The sequence below is a fragment of the Neoarius graeffei genome, chromosome 25, assembly GCF_027579695.1.
Source record: "Neoarius graeffei isolate fNeoGra1 chromosome 25, fNeoGra1.pri, whole genome shotgun sequence".
Taxonomy (NCBI): domain Eukaryota; kingdom Metazoa; phylum Chordata; class Actinopteri; order Siluriformes; family Ariidae; genus Neoarius; species Neoarius graeffei.
In genome coordinates, this window is record NC_083593.1 from 25,396,890 (window position 1) to 25,420,266 (window position 23,377).

Genomic DNA, 23,377 nt, shown 5'->3' on the forward strand with positions numbered 1-23,377 from the left:
TTCAATCTTGTAATCCCTCAGTCTTCCTTCCTCTGCCCAGTTAGCAGAATTGAGAGCTCTCACAGCAGCATGTAAATTAGGTGAAGGCAAAGTATGTGATTCATCCTGTGTGTTTGGGGGTCGTCACATGTATGCAGTAATTTGGGCACAGAGAGGTTTTGTTAGAGCAGATGGAACAAAATAGAAACGCAGAAGCAATAGGAAAATTATTGGTGGCAATAAAATTATCAAAAATTACCAATGAATTTACCGTTGTAAAATGTGCAGGCCATAAGACAGATTCCTCACTAATAACACGTGGTAATAATGCAGCAGGTGCAGCTGCTAAAAAGGCAACAAGTCTAAATTTAGAGTTACCATTGCTAGCCAAGAAAGAAGAGGAAAAATTTCATGATTAGTAGATTTGACATCTGATAGAAGCACAGGAAGCAGCACCCATATATAAAAAGAGGCTTAGGAAAAACAAGGTGCCCTTAAATATAACAGGGGTGTTGGGAAAAGTAAAAAAGGATTATGTTGTCACCCAGCTCTCCCTCTTGACTACAATAGTACAAGATACACACAGACTAGTGCATGCGTGTAGGGCGGAGCCTGAAAAACTGCGGTGTGGGCAAGATATAATCTGAAAAAGGGGCAAGCCTAACATCAGATGGTCCTTTTAGACACTTAATGATGGATTTTATTAACATGACAAAAATGATGGCCAAATATAGGTATGCCTTGGTAGTACAAGACAGATTCAGCAGATAGGCTGAGGCTGTGCCAACTATAAAAGATGATGATGCACCAATAGTGGCAAATGTTCCTGCTGAGAGAAGTCCTAGATTTGGAATTGCAGGTAAATTGATTTCAAAATGTGACCCACTGACTGAAGAGTACCGTATATTCCGGACTATACGTCGCTCTGGAGTTTAAGTCGCATCAGCCAAGAAATGCATTAAGAAGATGAAAAAAACATGTATACGTCGCACCGGACTACAAGTCGCACTTTTTTGAAGGGTTATTCTATCCATAGAATTTGTGATTCTATCTGATAAGCGACGCGTGGTTACTGCACGATTGCATTGTTTATTTAATAAACGAACAGCTGAGCAGTGATAACGCGCCCTTTGCCCTGTAAGTAGCCTAGTCTGATTATTTTAAATATCTACTACTATCTTTAATACTATCACTATCGTTATTACTAATAGCCTATATTATTATTATAACTATATTAGTAGCCTATTACTGATGCATTAATCAGTTTGCTTTTAGAATATTTTTACCGGTAGGGCTTATTATCGCCCCATGGCTCTTTCGTCTTTGTTATTAAAGCTGTAGTCATCATCGAGGAGTGTCATTCTTCATTTTTGTCAAATTTTATTTCATCAAATCAGAGGCCAAGTAGGCTATAGGTATATCATCTCCAAAGACAGGTACAGTAGTAAAAACAACCATCTAGTGGAAAAAAAAAAAAACCGCTCAGAGAAGAAAACAGGCAGAAAGTGCACCTGCCAGTTAACGTCATATCAGATAAAAACATTAAACGTTATTCAGACCATTAACACCATAACATCAGAAACTAAGAATAAAGTTCATCTTGGAAGGAGAGTTATTTTTAAAAATGCAACATATATATACGTCGCACCGGAGTATAAGTCGCATGGCCAGCCGAACCATGAAAAAAAGTGCGACTTATAGTCCGAAAAATACGGTAATTGAAAAAGTGACATTTTGGGGAAGGCTGACATATGGGTGAGATGGCCAGGTGTCCCCCCACATACTTTTGGCCATATAGTGTATTTGTGCACATGACGGTATCCTGCTTCAAAACAGTTTGATGTCATCACCAAAGATGGGCCCTCCCGACACTATTAATATCTGCAAGCTAAATTAACACAGAAATGCACTGCCTATTTTACCTCATCTGTTCCTGTTAGAGTATTCATCCCATCGTCAGCTTTGTGGTTAAGCAAAGAACAGAATCTTCCAGGTATTATAGCAGTCTTTTTTATGTAGCCTTCATTATCTCCCTAAATCAGAGAAAGAGTAGGGTTACCTTATTCATACAAAGTGGACAAGAGCTTACATTTCACAAGTTATTGAATCCTCCAGGCCTGCTTTAAAAATTCCTTTCTGAAAAGGGATATTTACCACACCTTGACCTCTGCCCAACTCCATCCATCCCGGATGATACTTGAGTGCTGAAGGAAAAGCTTGCAGTAGAGATGGAATGCCTTCTGATCTAAGTAGTAGCTAGAAATGTATGGCTCTTCTCCACTTGACATCTGGAAGAGACAAAAATGGCCAGAATGTAAATAATCATTTACACAACTGCCCTATCCTCCCACATTACAGTGATGTATTGTTATTGGATAAATCATATAAATGACCATTTAAAATGGTGAGACAACACCGTTGTGTTCAAATAAATAGCAGTACATTAAAAAAAAGTTATTTTTAACAGCTTTTATTTCCATATTTCAAATGTAGTGGAAACATTAACAAATTTCAAGTCTGCATTACACTTTTACAGGAAGCAAAGAAAAGGAATATTAACCTGTTCCAAAAAAAAATGGCATTGATATTTTTCTCTTCAATCTCAAACTGAACTAATATTTAGTTGCATAACCATTGTTTTTGATAACTGCTGCACAACTGCGTTGCACCGAAATCAACCAACATCTGGCACCTATAAACAGACATTTCAGCCCAGGATGAATGAACTACATTCCACAGTTCCTGTGAATTTTTGGGTTTTGCTACAAAAAATGCATTTTTAATGTCACCTCACAAATTTACAACGGGATTGAGGTCAGGGGATTGAGCTGGCCACTCCATTACCTCAATCCTTTTGATCTGGAAGCAAAATGTTGCCCGCTTACTTGTGTGTTTGGGGTCGTTGTCTTGTTGAAACACCCATTTCAGGGACATTTCCTCTTCGGCATACAGCAACATAATCTGTTCAAGTATTCTGATGTATTCAAACTGATCCATGATCTCTGGTATACGATAAATAGACCCAACACCGTAATATGAAAAACATCCCCATACCATGATTTTTGCACCACAATGCTTCACTGTCTTCACAATGTACTGTGGCTTGAATTCAGTACCCAGAGGTCATCTGACATACTGCTGATGACCACTAGACCCAAAATGAAACACTTTTACTCTCATCAGTCCACAGGCAAGTTACACCATTTATCTTTGGGCCAATCGATGTTTTTCTTGACAAATTTTAATCAATTTTGCACATGCCGCTTTTTCCAACAACGGTGCTTTACAGGGGCTTCTTGCTGATCGCTTAGCTTCGATCAAACATCTGAATAACAGTACTTACAGATAATTTTAGATCATTTTTTATTTTTCTGGAGGCGATTGGCTGAATCTTTGCTCTTCTGACTAAACTTCAATCCATTTTAACAGTAGTTGCTTGTTTTCTTCCGTGTGTTTCGGGTTTTTGTTGCCATTTTAAAGCATTTGAGATCATTTTAGCTGAGCATCCTATATTTTGCTGCACTTCCTTATACATTTTCCCCTCTCAAATCAACTTCTTGATCAAATTACACTGTTCCTCCGAACAATGTTTGGAAGGGCCCATTTTACTTAGCAACTCTGAAGGAAATATATATTTTTTAACATTGAAACATTTGCTTCCCTTCTTCCTTAATAAAGGGCAATCAATGACACCTGTTTTTTCACAAAATGAATTCATGAATTCTCTCATTAAACTCCACACTGCTATTATTTTGAACACACCCCTTTCAATTAATGAGTCAATTACTCAGAACAAGCAGCATGCTTGTCATGACAGTTGGATCTGTTGTTTTTCTATTACACCACTCCAAGGAAATTATTTGCAATGCAGAAATAATCACTACTACTAATAACAGTGGTTCATCAGGTAACTGATGTACTGCTATTTTTTTGAACACAACTGTAATGTTACATATTTATAGATTCACTAGCAGCCCTTGCTGTTAAAAGGCACTGGTGCAATTATAATGGAGTCTAGTCATGTTCCAAGTGAGAAGTTTACTTTCTTGCAATTTGAAATGATGTGTGCTTATTTGTTTAAGATGCATCTCAGTGTTATCTGTTGTGAAAGCCAGACATAAAATATATTAGACATCATGCCCTGGGGAGCCTTTTTTCCCGAAAAAAGGTGTCATTTTTGTGTTGCAAAGAAAGATTTTGGTAAGCTTAAATTAGATGGCCTTTCAATTTCATAAAAGTGGTGAAATTTAGTTCCCTCTGAAATTTAGTCATTGTGCTAATGTGTGTGTGTGTGTGTGTGTGTGTGTATACACACACACATATATATATACATATATATGTGTGTGTGTGTGTATACACACACACACATACACATATATATATACATATATACACATATATATATATACATATATATATATATATATATATATATATATATATATATATATATATATATATACACACACACACATTATATATATATATATATATATATATATATATATATATATATATATATATATATATGAAACACACACACACACACCTAAAAAAAAAAATTTAAAGGAGCACTTTGAAAACACAACAGATCTCAATGGGGGGGGATTCATGCTAGATATCTTTCTTAATATGGACTGGGTAATGTGTTAGGAACAAAAGGATGCCACATTGCTTGATGGAAATGAAAATCATCAACCTACAAAGGGCTGAATTCAAAGACACCCCAAAAATCAAAGCAAAAAAATTGTGGTGCAGACTAGTCCTTTCTGCCAAAATTTCAGTGCAGCAACTCAAAATGGTACTCAGTAGCTTGTATGCATGCCTGACAATGTCAGGGCATGCTCCTAATGAGACGATGGATGGTGTCCTGGGGGATCTCCTCCCAGATCTGGAGCAAGGCATCACTAAGCTCCTGGACAGTCCGAGGTGCAACCTGGCGGCGTCAGATGGACCGAAACAACGTCCCAGAGGTGTTCTATTTGATTTAGACCAGGCGAGCATGGGAACCACTCAATGGTATCAATTCCTTCATCCTCCAGGAACTGCCTGCATACTCTCACCACATGAGGCCAGGCATCGTCATGCACCAGGAGGAACCCAGGACCCACTGCACCAGCGTAGGGTCTGACAATGGGTCCAAGGATTTCATCCCAATATCTAATAGCAGTCAGGGTGCTTTTGTCTAGCCTGTAGAGGTCTGGGCGCCCTTCCAGGGATATGCATCCCCAGACCATCACTGACCTACCACCAAACCAGTCACGCTGCATGATGTTGCATGTAGCATAACGTTCTCCACTGCATCTCCAGACCCTTTCACATCTGCCACATGTGCTCAAGTTGAACCTGCTCTCATCTGTGAAAAGCACAGGGCACCAGTGTTGGACCAGAAAATTCTGGTGTTCTATGGCAAATAATCAAACTCCACAGTGCCGGGCAGTGAGCACAGGGCCCACTACAGGACGTCGGGCCCTCAGGCCACCCTCATGAAGCCTGTTTCTGATTGCTTGGTAAGAGACATTCACACCAGTGGCCTGCTGGAGGTCATTTTGTAGGGTGCTGGTAGTGCTCATCCTGTTCTTGCTTGCGCAAAGGAGCAGATACCGGTCCTACTGATGGGTTAAGAATCTTCTACGGCCCTGTCCAGCTCTCCTAGATTAACTGCCTGTCTCCTGGAATCTCCTCCATGCTCTTGAGACTGTGCTGGAAGACGCAGCAAACCTTCTGGCAATGGCACATATTGATGTGCCATTCTGGAGGAGTTGGACTGTGCAACCTCTGTAGAGTCCAGGTAACGCATCATGCTACCAGTAGTGACACTGACCCTAGCCAAATGCAAAACTTGTGAAAAATCAGTCAGAAAAGATGGAGGGAAAAAATGTCAGTGGCCACCAGCTGTAAAACCATTCCTGTTTTGGGGGTCGTCTCACTGGTGCCCCTCCAGTGCACACCTGGGATCAAGCCCCTATCAAAGAGTAGTGGAGGGCATGACTGATGTGGCTACCAAATTTCATGAGTTTTTGAATATGGACAAGGTGTTAAATCTGTGTTGGCAGCACGGTGGTGTAGTGGTTAGCGCTGTCGCCTCACAGCAAGAAGGTCCGGGTTCGAGCCCCATGGCCGGCGAGGGCCTTTCTGTGCAGAGTTTGCATGTTCTCCCCATGTCCACGTGGGTTTCCTCCGGGTGCTCCGGTTTCCCCCACAGTCCAAAGACATGCAGGTTAGGTTAACTGGTGACTAAGTTGACCGTAGGTGTGAATGAGAGTGTGAATGGTTGTCTGTGTCTATGTGTCAGCCCTGTGATGACCTGGCGACTTGTCCAGGGTGTACCCCGCCTTTCGCCCGTAGTCAGCTGGGATAGGCTCCAGCTTGCCTGCGACCCTGTAGAACAGGATAAAGCGGCTAGAGAAAATGAGATGAGAAGAAGAAGAATTAGAACAAAAACAATCAGGCTTTGCATCTATGGTGCAGGCCTGCACCTCAGTGTTTGAGCCTCTCAGGAGGCCAACAGGGCACCCTCCACTCCACAGGCTGCCTGACATTGAAGATGCAGTCACTACACTGACAGGGGTTCAGCGAGGACAAGGTCATTGCTCCATCACCAGGCTTCAGCAGGGAAGAGCTCTTCGCGCTGCCACCTGGTTTCAGCGAGGATGAGCTCTTTGTTCCGGTGCCTGGATTCAACGAGGATGTCTGCACTCAAGCCAAGCCCATGCCAAGATCAAAGCCCATGTCCAAGTCCATGCCCATGCTAACACCGGTTCCCATGCCAAGCTCCAAGTCTATGTCAAGATCAGAGTCTAAGCCAGAGTACACACCGGAGTCCGTGCCCATGCTGATGCCCAAGTCCATGCCCAAGCCTAGATTCATGCCTGAGTACATGCCCATGCTCAAGCCCAACTGGAACTCAAGCCTCTCCCTAGAGCCCAGGTTCCAGTGCCACATCCACCCACAGCCAGAGCAGAGCTCTGAGGCGGCCTCTCCCCATGGCGGGTCCTTAACCCCGGGGCAGCCCAAGGAGGATTTTCACTCCCGGAAGGAGCTCTTTGGGGGGGGGGGGGGGGGGGGATTGTTATTCCCTCATATCTTCACACACTTGAGCCTGGCACAGCTCAAGCAACTGCTTTCATCCACGCACACAGAGCATATTGTGCAGGCACCCTTCTTCATGGGATTCACCCCCCGTTGCGGTCCTTATTAGTGTCACTGTCATCAAGGTAATTGGTTCTAGCTCTGTTTATGACTCTAGGTTATGTTTCTGATTTACGATTGTTTCATTTGTAACTCTGAACCTTGCCTCACATTTCTGTCATTTGTATTAGTATGCCTGTATATAAACACCTTCCTGCACTTGCGTCCATCTAGTCCTTGTCAGGTAAGCAGTGGTATTTTTAGAAGACCATCACAAAATGCACTTTTAAACATATTGAATGTGTATTTATATAATAATCACCTCTGATTAAAGCTGGAGAAAACCTATTAAATAACGCATGTACATATTCCATGATACTTAGGTTTAGTCACACGATATTTCAAGAATAAAATTTTTGTACAAGGTACTTTTTGTACCTTTTTTCTCAAAGTATATCGTCAGTAAATTCACTGCAATATGAGACCACAAAAGCATGGGAAATATTTTGTGCTGGCAGGATTGGTAATAGGACTTCATCCAGCATCATCACAAACATTGGCACCCCACAGGGATGTGTCCTCAGCCCCATCCTCTACACTCTGTTCACCCATGACTGTGTTGCCTCCCACAAGGACATCCTCAAGTTCGCGGACGACACCGCAGTGATGGGATGCATCACTAGCGGTGATGAAATGGCCTAAAGGAGGGAGGTGGCCAGTCTGGTGTCATGGTGTGAGGACAACAACCTCACCCTCAACACAGACAAGACGAAGGAGATGATGGTGGGCATGAGGAAGGAGAGGAGACCTCATCGGCCACTGTTCATCCAGGAGCTTGAGGTGGAGAGGGTGAGCAGCTTCAAATACCTGGGTGTTCACATCCATGAGGACCTCACATGGACAACACCACACAGCTGGTTAGGAAGGCTCAACAGCAGCTGTACTTTCTGAGGAGGCTCAGGAAGTTTGGTATGTCACCCAAGATCCTCAGCAACTTCTACAGCTGTGTGATTGACAGCATCCTGACCAACTGCATCACTGTGTGGTATGGCAGCACTACGGCAATGGACCGCAAACGCCTGCAGAGGGTGGTGAAGACTGCTGAGAGGATCACCAAAACTCTACTGCCCTCTCTGCAGAGCATCTACCACCGCAGAGTCCACAGGAGAGCTGCCTCCATCATCAAAGACCCCACCCACCCCCAGCACAGACTGTTCACACTCCTACCCTCAGGCTGGAGGTACAGAAGTCTGAAATGCAAGACTGTCAGACTAAAGAACTCTTTCTTTCCCACCACCATCAGACTCCTGAACAGCTGACAAGAGTCTATAACCATGGATTACCTCCCTGTAAACTGTCCTTGACTGTTTACATTTGTTTGCACATTACTGCCATTTTGCTGCTGTTCCTTGATCGTTTACATCTGATTACTTGTTTGCACATTCGCACATTACTGCCCTTCTGCTGCTACATCTGATCATTAGCTTATTTTTGTAATACGCTACCTATTTTGCACTACATTTAATCTTTATTTTGTACTACACTGGGTGTTTGGGGGGGGGGGGTTTGCACTATATTGCCTTACTTTGTATTACTTCTTCCGCCTATTTATTTATTTGTAATTGGCATTCATGGTGGACAGCAAATTAAGAATTTCATTGTGCAAGTGGACATGTCCTTACTGTGCATATGACAAACACTTTGAACCTAAACTTTTTCTCTTCATCAGACCTGTATTTTGTGGCCATATTTAAAAAAATTGAAATGCTAAGTGCTAACAAAAAGAAAATCCAAACTACACTAACTTTTAATTATTATCTTGATGCACTGCAAAATAAGTTCTACAACATGAATGTGTACTTTGTCTTTTCTAACATTAGGCAAACATACCTGACAAGAGGCAAATTAGTTTTGTGCCCCTGTGTAAAAAGCCAGGTTAATAAAGATGTAGTTAGAAAGGTGCAGTGCAACTCCAGTGGCCTGCAGAGAGCCCTGGCCTCAGCCCCAATGAATAGGTTTGAGTTGTATTTTACCAATCAACTGTGAGCTAAGCCTTCACATTCAACATTAATACTTGACTTCATAAATATTCTTTTGGTTGAATGGTGACCTCGGTGTCATCTAGAGACCCATCGACCCATCTTTTTGATGGCCAAAACTACAAGTCGACGGGTAATTTTCTGCAACAACAGGCTTCAAAATTCCAATTCGGGGATCCTTCGGCTCATGTTCTGCGCACGCTTGGGATCCAGTCATTATGGGAAACACTTGATGCTGATTTAAGCACAATCAGCATGTGCATGTAAGGACACTTTTCACAGAGACTTTGTGAAGTATTCTGTCAGGTATGCGGCAGTAGACAGATCTAAGTGCAGGAACTGTGTTTATTAGCAGGAGTGATGTTTACAAAAACAAAACTGAAAAGCAGTGTCATAAACATGGCTGCAAACTTACGTGATTGTGACAATGATGAGACTTCACAAAGCCTCTGTGTCCTTACATGCACATGCTGATTGCTCTCAGATCAGCATCAGGTGTTTCCCATAATGACTGGCTCCCAAGCGCACGCACAATGTGCACCAAAGTATCCCTGAATGTAACTGCACTTTTTAAGGCTACATCCACACGACAACGGCAACGAGATTTTTTTTTTAAATATCGCGTCCACATGGGCAGCGGATCAGTTACATTTCAGGTCCACATGGCAACGCAACGCTTGCTGAAAACGATGCAATACACATGCCACACCTCTAGGTGCACTGTAAGACGGTCCCATCGGAGACACCAGAACAATAGAAGTAGACGCATGCGCATAAACCCCTTCTTCTGTAGCATTAGCCACATAAAGTTTTGATTATTAATCAGTAGCATAAAACGAAAGACGCAGAAAGAGGAATGAATGGGGGTAGATGGAAGCCGGTACGCCAACATTCTGAGATCCTCCAGAATTCTTTAATGGTCCGGAATAAATTGAATGCTACACACGTTGATGGATTACTTTCTTCTACGCCCTTTTTGAGGAATGTATTGTCGGACTTAAACCAACATCTGAAGAGGTGAGATCGCTCCTTTTTTTTTCTATTTTTGCTGGCGGGATTGGTTTTGCTTTTGGAAAGTGCACAGGCGGTGCGCGGTTTTGGTTACTGCTTCCGCAGTGTTTGGACTAGTTATAGGATTTGTTGACAACTCGCATTGAGTTCGTTACACTTCTACCCGGCGTGAAGCACTGACAGTCATGTGGTTGTGACGTCATCGTAAACAAATCCATTCTACTCATCCAGACGACTTCGCAATGGTGCCGTTGCCAGATTTTTCCACTCTGGAACCCGTTCTCAAAAGATTTCGTTTTGGGGCACCCAAAACGCCGGTGCCGTGTGGACGCCAGGCCGAAACAATAAACAATTTTATCAGATTCACCTGAATCCGTTGCCGTGTGGACAGGGCTTTAGTCTCTGTAAAGTTTAGGCTGTGCCAAGCTGCTGTGTTACTCATGTTCACTTCACTGGATAAGAATGAGCACCTTGCTCCAGTTCTGATTTTTTTTTGGAATTCTTACTTTCGTGGAAATGAAGCGAGTATACCACAGGGTTTTTAACCTCTCCATTCAACACAGAGTCCTGCTAAATGTTTTCTCACCTATAATTATGGCGGCATAAATTACTGTTGCTATGAGGTCAGGTGATGGTGCAAAGCCTCTACTAGAGAAAATTATGATGAAACAAAAACGAGCAATGTTAGTTGCACTAGCAGATCAAAATAAATGCCAGGGGATGAGTGGGGACCCCAAACAACACAAATCTGCATTCCATGTGCGTGTTTCTCCAGTACAATGTTTGCGCTCCCTTATTTCTGAAGAGAACTTCCCATTTAAGGAAGCCACAGAACTTTTCATGCAACCTCATCTGAGGCATGTGTGAAATCTCTAATGCTTATTTATCTTTAAGCACAAAGGCTACATGTGCTATAAAATAATTTTCTTGAAATGATTTGAGTTGAATTCCTTTTTCAGAAATTCACTACCCAAAACATCTTTTAAGAGCTTCTCTCAACTGCTTTTCATGCCAAGGTTGCACCAGAGGGCCCCAAATTTGCTTCAATATTTAAAAATTTTTCCAAGGAAGCATGCCCCTGGACCCCTCTATCAGCCCTAGGCCCCCCTAGCAGGTGCCCCCACTGACACCCTTCTCTCCATTTCTAGATGGTGACAAATTCCCACAGAGATGCTCCAAAATCTTGTAGAAAGTCTGCCCAGAAGAATGAAGGCTGCTATAGCTGCACAGAGGGTGGAGGAACTCTACATTAACACCCAGAGCTTCTGAATGAGATGTCTAATGTTTGTGTGTGATAGTCAGGTGTCCACATACTTTTGGCCATATAGTCCATTACTTTCAAAACAGCAAACTGTATGGTCAAATGTTAGATTTAACCAACTATTGTGACCAGGCTTGCAAGACTCAAGTCCGACATGCCCTAATTTTAAGGACTCGTGACTTGACTTGGACTTCAGCAGTGATGACTCGGACTCGTAAATTGGAGATGAGGACTCTTTTTTTTTTTTTTTTTTTGGTAACATGCCATAATTTGGCATATTTATATCTACGTTCATTTTTGAACTAATTTTGTGCAAGAGTGTCACACCTGCCCACCTTGGCACGTGCATCAGATAGACTCTTGGGCATGCTCTGGACAGCGCGCACACCAAGTGGACTCTTGCACATGTGCCATAAACGACTCGAACCTGCACAGGATTAAGGCACAATCAGTGGGCCAATATAAAGACTGTGAAAGCACACTTATTTTGCAAAGTATTGAGGTGCATCGCTGATGCATTACTGAGCCTTATTTCCTTGTTTGGTTTCCTGATCCCTGATTTCCTGTTTCTCATCTTTGATTCTGCCTAGTCTATGACAGCCTGTTTGTGCCTCGTTCGACCTACTGCCCGTTTCACCATTTTATGATTTTGCCTGCTGTTCTGGATTGTTTACCTGTCTTCACTTGTATTAATAAACACACCTTCTGCACTTGCATCTGCCTCCCAACCATCTCTGACAGAATACTTCGCACTCCCTGACAAAGAGAATGCACATTCACCTGTCCATACATCATGTTCAGGAACAAACTAATGTTAAATGGCGCTGAAAAAGCCACCATCAAATGGTGCAGTTGGAGTGTTGGACTCGACTCAGACTCGAAATTCTCTTTAACAACTTGGACTTGACTTGGACACTGGGGACTCGAGACTGGACTCGGACTTGAGGTTTAGTGACTCGACTACAACACCGATTGTGACTATGATGACTGATCTAAACTCAGTACTATTATAAATTAAAGCAGTTAAGTTATATTTTATGACAGTGTGAGGGACCATGTTGATGTCATATGCTGAATTCTGGGTTAAGGACTCACACCTTTCCAACTCTGAGTAGCAATTTCAAGTTCAGGGGGTTTCCTTTGTTTTTTCCTAGTCCGCAGTCAGAAACTGAGGTCAGAATATTTGGCATGTCCGTGTGATTATGCCCAATCATTGAACATACATGTGTGATTTGAACCACATTGCATCATCTGTAGAAGAATTTTGCAATGCTTCCTCTTTGCACTGTGTGGTCTGTCAAGCACCTTGGCATGACGATAGCATTTGAGATATCAAAAACTCTTTTGCAATTTATGGATATCTTGACATCATGCTGACCAAACCTGATCTGAATCTGATATTCCCTAGGAGTATCTAAAGATTCTGATTCATCAAAACACCCCCAAATATCTGGAAAGAAGTTATTTGTGTAGCCATTAGAGGATTCAGCCAACACAAAAAGCTTGAACCTCCATTTTGTAGGCTTGTCCTTCATTTACCAATTTTAGCTTTTGTTGCCACTATTCTCTCATCCACTGCTTCTTGGATGGCTCACTTCTTTACTTTTGGCATACAGCCATTAACTAGATATCAAAAGAAAGCCTGTCTGCTCTTTTGCATAGTTTTCCTGGTTTGTTTCAAGCTTTCTGGAATTATTCCCAGAAAGTGATGCGATTTGGATGCTGGGGGTGTGTTCAAGTTTACTGAATTAAATTTATGATAACTGGCTGTGGCAGCGGGGGCATGGTCAAGCGCCGGTCTGTGACAGGAGGGCGGAGTCTGGGAAGGTAAGTGGCAGAATCATGACACCTGAGAACAATTAACTTGTGTTTGTGTGTGTCTTCCCAGTGACCGCGCCCTATTTAAGGAGGGAGAGTGAGAGCAGAGGGGCTGATCTCCGGACTAGACGCTGGCTGTGTGTGTCTCTGTGTCTAGCCAATATATCATTGTTCACTGAAAAGTGTGGCAATAAAGCCTTTTTACAAACCTGATCTCTGTCCTGCCGTCCTCAGTGCTCCACCCACACGTAGGGAGTCCTACACTGGCATAATATGGGCTAGCATGGTGGTACAGTGGTTAGCACGGTCACCTCATAGCAAGAAGGTTCTGGGCTCAAACCTTACAGCCAACTGGTGCCTTTCTTTACAAAGTTTGAAGAAGCAGCAGCAGCCTTTATTTGTCACATGCACACTCAAGCACAATGAAATTCATCCTCTGCATTTAACCCACCTGAAGCAGTGAAAACACACACACACACACACACGAGCAGTGAGCACACACACATACCCAGAGCAGTGGGCAGCTATGCTATAGTGCCCGGAGAGCAGTTGGGGATTAGGTGCCTTATTCAAGGGCACTTCAGCCCAAGGCCGCCACCTGTTAATCTAACCACGTCTTTGAACTATGGGGGAAACCGGAGGAAACCCATGCAGACATGGGGAGAACATGCAAACTTCACACAGCAAGGCCCCCATTGGCCACTGGGCTCAAACCCAGAACCTTCTTGCTGTGAGGTGAGAGTGCTAACCACTACACCACCATGCATGTTCCCCTCATGCCTGCATGGGTTTCCTCCGGGTACTCCAGTTTCCTCCCACAGTCCAATGACGTGGATTAAGTCAACTGGCTACTCTGAACTGCCCATAGGTGTGAATGGGAGCATGAATAATTTTTCACTTCTGTTAGCCCTGCAATAGTTTGCCCATCCTGAAGTCAGCTGGAATTGGCTCAGGATTCCCCTGCTGATGGATAAACAGTATAGATAATGGATGAATGAATGGCATCTCTCTCTTCCCTATAGTCCCCACTCCATGGCACTCCGCTTGACTAATACATAAGGGCCGCCATTTTTTAGCCTGTTTAATATTCCTATTCATTGTCTTCCTGGAGGCCTCCTCTCATCCATTCTCCGCTCTATGACTACAGGGAGAAGTAAATATATTACCTTCATTATGTCGTCTTCTTAAATCAAAATAATTAGTTTTTTCTTTTGTTTCAGACATGTAAAAGCTTTTTTACCTTTACCTGACATGTTTCGACGGTGTAACTTCCGTCTTCATCAGAGGGTGACCCTCTGATGAAGACGGAAGTTACACCGTCGAAACATGTCAGGTAAAGGTAAAAAAGCTTTTACATGTCTGAAACGAAAGAAAAAGCTAATTATTTTGATACAGGGAGAAGATCCCCATGATGCAGAGTATGGTCGAGCCAGGCATTCTGCCTTCCATTGATGGATACAATGGACCTCCTCTCACCAACACCCCAAAGTACTTCCTCATTACATATTTTCTTGGACCAAGAGATGTTCATCACTTTCCTCCAAAGCCACATTTCACAGCTTTCTAACCTTGGTACATCCTCCTTCTTTAAGAACCACAATTCGGCACCATAAAGTAGATTGCTCCAGATGATGGTCTTGAGCAGCCTCTTCTTCAGATCAAGGTTGAAGGTTTTTGTCAACAGTTCTTCCCTTTTAGAAAACACGTCCTTTGCCCTGGCTATTCTTGATCTGATATCTTGCTCACAGTATCCGCCCTGTGAGATCAGGCTCCCAAGGTAGCTGAATTGCATTACTTGACTTAAGCTGTTCATCCTCAAGGGGAAGGGAAAAAACAAACAAACCCCGCTAATTCCTCACCAGGTCTCTTACCGATTTTCATTACCTTAGTCTTCATGATGTTGATCTTCATTCCATATTCCACAGTGGCTTCCTGTATTTTATCCATCATGAGCTTCAGACCCTCAGCAGAGCTGGCTATTGTTTGGTCATCCACATATTGCACTGTCTTGAGATGGCCTCCCACTCGAATTCCATCACTTAAGGCTTCTCTTATCATGGTATCAGCGTATACGTTAAAAAGTATGGGGGACAGCAAGCAACCTTGTCTCGTACCATGGCCAATCACTGCTGGATCTGTTAGGCCATCTTTCATCCTTACTCGCACACTTTACCCAATATACAGCCTTACAATCAGTCTCCAATCTCACCAATCAACGCCTATGCATTTCAAAACTGCCAGGAGCTTTACCCGATTTAAGCACACATACAGATCCTGTTCATGGCCGATGCACCTTTCATTAAGTAATCTCATTAACGCAATTGCCTCTCTTGTGGCAACTCCTTTCCTGAAACCAAATTGGTCATTACCAAGGTACACATTAGCCTTGGTCTCAATTCTGCTTGTCAACACGCAGAGAATAACTTTCGATGCATGCACTATGGTTCTGTGTTCTTCACATTTTGTAGTTTGCAGTTTCTCAATACATATGAGAACCTACTCCAAACAGTCCTCTGACCATACTCCAGTCGTGTATACAGTACTGTGAAGCTCTACAACTGTGTCAACTCTGACTGTACCAATTGCTTTCCACATTTCTGCAGGAATTCCATCTATTCCTTCCAACTTCCCGTCTGCTAGCTCATGTATAGCCTTGATAATTTCCCTCCCTTATCTAATGTATTTTTGCATACATTAGATCTGATCTTCCTCTTTTTTCCAGTTCTTCGAGTTCACTGCATTGATTCTCCCACCACTTGACATGTGCTCTATTGGTTTCTCTGCAAAGCTCATTATTTAACTTCCCATACATCATTCTACTGTGCACGGAGTTGACGTTCTTCCATTTCCACCTCTCCTCCATCTTGTCCAGCATTTGCTCGGTAATCCAAGGCTTCTTGGCCTTTTTCCTTGCTTCATATATGATATTTTCCTCCCCACTTTTTACTACCGCACTTTTCAAGTGAGTCCAGTTCTTCTCTACAACATTCTGGCTTTTACCTTCAGGTTCCTTTTTGAGATAATGAGCCAGGCTTCTCTGCAAACTTTTCCTGGGAGTCCCTTTTCAGTTTCTCCCTATTCCATTTCTCAATCTTCTTACAACCACATACTCTCCCCAATTTTAACTTTACCTTCATAACCAGATTATGATCAGAATTGCAATTAGCTCCTGGGTATGCTGCAACATTCTTCACACTGTTGCGATACCTCTGCTTCACTAATATGTAATCAATCTGTAGGCGCCGGATGTCCCCTGGCGCCTTCCATGTATACATTCTCCTCAAGTTATGCTCAAAACAGGTGTTAGCCATCATAAGATTCCTGCATTCACAGAACTCTATTAACATGTTTCCCCTCTCATTTGTTCTGCCAAGGCCAAAATGGCCTGCAACTAAACCATCACTTCCTTCTCCAACAACTGCATTGAAGTCTCCTAGTACTATTATGTAGTCATTACCCTTTCCAAGATTGAGCATTTCTTCCATATTATCATGCATTTTCTCTACTTCATCAAGATGGTCACTAGTAGACATGTACATGACAACAACCATAATATCTACTGGTTTACCTCTTAATCAAAAGTCAATCATTATATAGTTCCACTCTCTCAACACACTGTGCCACCTGGTGGTCTAGGAGCAGCACAACACCTTTCTCTCCTTGTCCCCCTGGAGTAAGTTTTACACACACACACAAACACACACACACACACACACACACACACACCACCAAGGAAATCTCCTTTATCCTTTAAACACACTTCAGTAAGGCCTAGTATCTGAATCTTTAGTCTGCTCATTTTGTACTTCATGTTCTCCAACTTCTGTTGGCTCGAGATCGTTCTTACATTCCATGTACCAATTGGAATCAGCATATGGGGGGGGGGGGGGGGGGGTTCGCATGATGATGACCTGAGAGGCCCCCCTCCCTCTCCTGTCAGACGCTGCACCTTGCCCAGCAGAGGTCCCGTTTACATCATTACTACCAATAGCATTCATTCTATAAAAAAGTCATACTATACTATAAGGAATCAAGGGAAAACTACTGCTGAGATGGTTTTCTGTTGCCTTCCTCAGCTGCAGTGACCACCTAACTGGGCCTAATGGACCCAAACATATAATAATGCTGTACACACCGTTGGCCATGGATGACTCATCCGCTGATACAACCATCCATCACGCTGCTGCCCATGACTCGGAGGGAGCCCACCTGAGTGGTAACTTCGCTGTATCCCTGGCTTGGGAGGTCAAGGGAGTACTGACGCTTGCCCAAGGCGAGCTTCCAGACTAGCAGAGGAAAGGAGTTGTCTTACTTCATTGTAGACCGCCCGAAGGGATGACCACCCGCTGCCCTTTGACTTCCCATCTGCTAGCCTTGATAATTTCCTCCCTTAAGACCTCGGGTCCGAGGCGCTCTCTTTTGACTTCCTCCAGCTCCAACGGGATGGCATAATGTGTGAAATCTACTTTTACGTGCAAGTCCTAGGATTTTTGGTCCATCTTCACAATTTTGGTGCCAATCTTGAGTGTGAACTGGAAAATTACTTTGACATGTTGACATTTGTAAACAATATGGCTGCCATTACTCCGTCAACTCTAAAGAGGTGGAGCTGGATTACTCAAATAGCTGCAATTCATGATTGGCTGTATGGATTTGAACCAAACGTGAACATCATCTTCAGTACATGGAACTTAGCACGTCTGCAATGGATGATTCATAATCCATTTGTATTGTGAAGCAACATCTTATCGGTTTTGCAGCACTGACTGAATCTAAGCAGAAAGTACAGCTCTATGCATTTTTCAGAATTCATACTGCTTCTTCCATCAGCAGTCACATCAATAAACACCAGTGACAGCCATACAAGCCCAAACACTGCTTCCACCATGTCGGACATATGAGGCGGTATCCATTGGATCATGAGCCCAGAGTTATCCAGAAAACCTGAAATAGCTAGCTTAAAAAAAAGGGGGAAAAAAAAGTAATAGAATGGAATTTGCGGTGGCAAATTTTGAAATTTACATGCTTTCTGGTGGCTTCTGGGGCATTCTCAGCTAATAAATTATTAACCATTTCCCTTCAGATGCATGTGCGCTTGGCTTCCTCAGTTACCCTATGTAGTATGCTGCCTGGCTCTGTAATATACCTTCATGATGTAACATAACTACATACACTACGGTGTGGTCATGTGGTCTGACTCAGCCAATCAGAACACAAGAATCGATCAAGAAATATGGCGTCACTTCCTGTCATTCTATACCTGAATTAAAGACAAATTAGTAGTGAAATAATTGGATTTGCAGCAAATTATGGGCAGTGGAGATTATATTAAAAAAAAAAAAAAAAAAAAAAATCACTTGAACATTGAAAGACAAGTTTTTATTTTTTACTGGGACTGAGTAGCCAACACAGAGCATCTGTGTGAGCCAGTCGCCAGCAGCGTGTACATCTCAGAGTCCTCGCTTTCCTTTTCCATACTCTTCCCATCATTCTGATACAAGTTAATCTTGGTCTCATCTGTCCAACAATTTGTTCCAGAACTGGGCAGGCTTTTTTTTTTTAAAAAGACGTTTTCTATCAAAGTCAAACTTTCTGCTCTCCAGGTTTAGCAGTGGTTTGCATCTTGAGATAAACCCTCTGTGTAGATGAAGGCATCTCTTGATTGTAGACTTTGGCAATGATACCTCCCTTGAGGGTGGTCTTGATTTGGCTAGATGTTATGAAGGGTTTTTTCCTTCACAGAGGTCTCAAAAGTAGCCAGGGATGAGAATGAAAAATATTTAAAAAGTCTGAAAAAAGCCAGAGGTTTGGAGGCCGCAAGCACCCAGCGGAGCCCAGGGGCAGAGCTCCGGGGGGGGCGGGCCAGGGGGCAGGAGCTAATGATTTTTGGCTATTTTTTTTTTTACACCCCAAAACCATTACTTTTATCAGCAAGAAGTTGCAATTTATTTGGAAATAAATTCCCCTTCTTGGTGGACTACCAGGTGAAAATGATTAAGATGGGACAAGAGACTTGTTTTTAATCAATTCACATTTGATGATTTCAAAAAAAAAAAAATGCACCTTTTAATATAAACGAGCTCTACAGTATTATATTTCTGCATTTTAGCTATTCATGTCTTTGAATACTCTAATCCTTTAAAATTAAGTGCAAACCAGAAAGAAGTTCTATCATATAATTCTCTTAAGCTTTCTTCTGATGTTATCATGGTAGCAGGAGGTCTTGCATATTAAGCAGGCAACATTCAACATCACTTATCACTTCCCTTTCAACTGTTGTGTGTACTAACTAGGTTTTATCTGGACAGGATGTTGTGTAATGTAATACATGTACCATATGGTCAATTTGAAGATCAAGATGGTGATTTTGAATTAAAGAACAGGCATGTACAATTAGCATTATATATTGGAAATTTTTTTTAAATCAAAAACTAAGTTCATCTCGGCCTAAAAAACTTGGGCAGACACTCCCGCGCGGCACATACCAGCAATCCCCCCCGTCCCCCTATGAAATGAGCAATAAGTAGGAGAGTTATACATGGTATCATACCTAAAATTTTATCAGAAATATAGATATGATGCTATGATTCTCCCCAACATGCTACATTAGATAAGCTAACCCCATTTATAAAAGATACACACATATATGATGTGTGATGTATATTCATACATTGTTACTTTACGGAAATCTTCAATAAGTTTGGTCTTTTCATGACAGGCTGTTGTAGACCTAAATATAATGCACATGAAATGACACTACTCACCTCAACATGTCCTTTACAATCATTTAAGCCACCATGGGCAATGCTGAAATCACTGTTGCAAACAGTACATCGCACGAAACTGTCATTATTTTTGACCCTTATTAGACAGGGATATTCTTTTGTGTAATCTGAGGTGAAGTGGGTTTTGTACTTTCGTTTTTTTTGGGGCGCGCGCGCTTGCTCTCTGCCATGACGATCCTGTAGGCTGCACTGACTAAATTGAAAACTTCAGTCCTCAAGAAAAGAGATAAAAGCCCGCCCATACTGAAAGCTGATTGGCTTATTTTGCTGAGTAACCCAATCAGGATGCTCTTTGTCTAGCATGCGCTACATGAACAGGCACACACGCAGTCTCTCTCGCGCTCCGTCATATGCGCACATTCTAAGATGCGCGAGATAGACATTAATGTTTCGCGTGCACGCTCTTGCTCGCTTGCTCGAGATTCCAGGAGATATCCTCCAATTTGCAGGCATCAGGGAGCCACTAGCAATATGCGGGAGACTCCCGGAACTTCCAGGAGACTTGGGATGCCACCTTATAATGTGACCACAGATCATTAACCATACACACACACACACACACCCCAAAAATTTCTCAACAGATTTACATCGATCTCAAAAACGATCATTTTGGTCTGAAAAAGTCGGAAATCCGCCAATTGGCGGAAAATTCTCATCCCCGAGTAGCCGGTCGGCGACGGCAAACCGCTGTCTGTAGCAGGATTTGCCACTGTCTATTTCTCACTGAGTAACAAAAAATATTTTTGTTTACGTATCTGTACAAAACTGAGCAGCGTGCGATGTGAAACTAAGTTTTATTCAACTAAATAATTGTCAAATACTAACATGTCCATAGGAAATAGAGGCAGCCATTATGCTGCCGTGTGCTGTAACTAAGATGTAATCTGATTGTCAACACCTTGTCAGCCAATGGTTCGTGTACTGTGATTGAGCCGTGCTACCACATGGCTAGAAATGGTGACTAAGGCCAAGTTTACATTAGACCGTATCTGTCTCGTTTTCTTCGCGGATGCACTGTCCGTTTACATTAAACCGCCTGGAAACGCCGGGAAACGGGAATCCGCCAGGATCCACGTATTCAATCTAGATCGTGTCTGGTCCGGTGCTGTGTAAACATTGAGAATACGCAGATACGCTTGTGCTGAGCTCTCGCTGGCGTCGTCATTGGACAACGTCACTGTGACATCCACCTTCCTGATTCGCTGGCATTGGTCATGTGACACGACTGCTGAAAAACGGCGCGGACTTCCGCCTTGTATCACCTTTCATTAAAGAGTATAAAAGTATGAAAATACTGCAAATACTGATGCAAATACTGCCCATTGTGTAGTTATGATTGTCTTTAGGCTTGCCATCCTTCCACTTGCAAGTGATATGCGCTGGGATCACAAACACAGCAGCTCAGTCCCGAATCGTGGCTCGTGCACTTCACTCGCGCGCTCTGTGAGCTGCGCAGGGCCGGACTGCGCACCCTCCAGAGGGCACTCGCTGTTCAGGGCGGAGTGATTTGGAGCGCAGGATGCCTGCGGAGCCGAGCATATCCGTGTATTGGTGTTGCTGTGTGCACGCGAATCGTGTATTGGTGTTGCTGTGTGCACACTAATCGTTTTAAAAACGTTAATCTGATGAGCCGCTGATACGGTCTAATGTAAACTTGGCCTAAGAAGCAGAGTGGCACGTTAGATGCCTGGTTTTCAAAAAGGCCTCGAACCACGGGTAGGTCTGTAATTTTAGCCATCACTATGATTACCGAGTGAAATATGTCTGTGTATGGATCCATGTATAAATGCTGGTCGGCTAAATATTAAATTATAAAATAATCGATCGCCATCCCATTACTGTATACGGCCCGTTTTGGGTCAAACCCACCCACTCGGCATTTTGGTGCATTGACATTGTTTACATTTTGACTTGCAACGGAATGCAATGTATCCTTGTAGGGGAGTCACATATCGAGACGACATCCATGAACAAGTACCAAATGAAAATTCAACACTTGGAAATCAACTCCAGACTGTTTATCTTCTTAACACATCATGAAATAATATGGAAACAGGCCACACTTGGCCATGAAAATGCTCATCAGGCAATTGTCAAATTACTTTTGAGTCTGTGAAAATGGAGAGACTATGTAAAAAATGGCTGTAATTCCTAAACAGTTGATGCAATATTTTTTGATAAACCACTTGAATTAAAGCTGCTACTTTACACTTCAATCATACCTTGAATAGATAGTTTTCACTGACGTCACGGCATTCCGGGGAACGCCCCCCCAGCTGCCATCTTGGAGGGCAAACAAAACGGACCATCGCCACTACCGGCTACGTTATCTCGGACGAATTTATGAAGTTATATAGTTAGTTTTCTAAAATAAAGATCAATGTCGGCAAAATCAAGCAAACAGAAGTATATAGATACACATCTCACGGTATGCAGCCAAACTGGCCTTGACTGGGGGAATTGACCCCTACGAAGTGGACAAAGATGCATTTTCAAGTGACTATGCAGGGCTGCCAAAGCCTGAAACTGCCAAAGCCTGAAACTGACTTCATCAAACTTTAAAGGCTGTCCGATATATACAACTTTATATATTCACAGCGCGCCTTTTGGCGGATGCCGCCTGAATCGCGCAGATCCGGGGTTTTTTTTTTTTTTTTTTGGGGGGGGGGGGGGGGGGGGGGGTGTTGGGAGTGTCTGATTGTAATTTCAAAGTAAATTCTGTATTAAAATTACTAAATAAGCAAATCCGTTACAGTCCATGAAACAGGAAGTATAAGGATGAGAAAAAAAACAGTTTAAATCGGGAAGCTGCGCACATTTGCGCAGTCCTGCACGCCACTCAGGCTGCACAAATGTGCGCAGCTTCCCGATTTAAACTGTTTTTTTCTCATCCTTATACTTCCTGTTTCATGGACTGTAACGGATTTGCTTATTTAGTAATTTTAATACAGAATTTACTTTGAAATTACAATCAGACACTCCCAACGCCCCCCCTAAAAAAAAAAAAACGGATCTGCGCGATTCAGGCGGCATTCGCCAAAAGGCGCACTGTTTGCATCCCAAACACAAATCAAATCATATAGAATAGACCTAAAATGTTTTTCAAAAATGACCCTTGTGTGAGTGAAGTGACAAGTTTCAAATAGAAACGTGACAAACGAGCGATATTAAGTGTACATTACAATGTAAACGTACACTCAGCGGTTCCAGTTAGGCATTCTCCAGAGACTGTTCACATGATGTTTTGGTTTCCAAAAACAAACTTAAACACAATTGATTGTTTATTTAAACAACTTACCACTTATAAAATGATCGGAGCAGACTTTGCTGTGTTTGGAAGGCTGATAATCCTT

The 23,377-nt window shown here is 42.7% G+C and overlaps 1 protein-coding gene across 14 annotated transcripts in view; it reads right to left on the reverse strand.

The window, feature by feature from the left end:
- atg10 (ATG10 autophagy related 10 homolog (S. cerevisiae)) overlaps positions 1-23,377 on the reverse strand; it is a 271,634-nt gene that overhangs the window by 212,976 nt on the left and 35,281 nt on the right. For all 14 annotated transcript variants that reach the window (XR_009651554.1, XM_060908811.1, XM_060908807.1 and 11 more), the window contains exons 2-3: positions 2,139-2,267; positions 1,902-2,012 (exon numbers count right to left, since the gene is read on the reverse strand). Coding sequence is in view for 13 of the 14 variants with exons in the window: in XM_060908811.1 (XP_060764794.1) it covers positions 1,902-2,012; positions 2,139-2,267 (240 nt within the window). In the remaining variant the exon portion in view is untranslated. The remainder of the gene's footprint in view (positions 1-1,901; positions 2,013-2,138; positions 2,268-23,377) is intronic.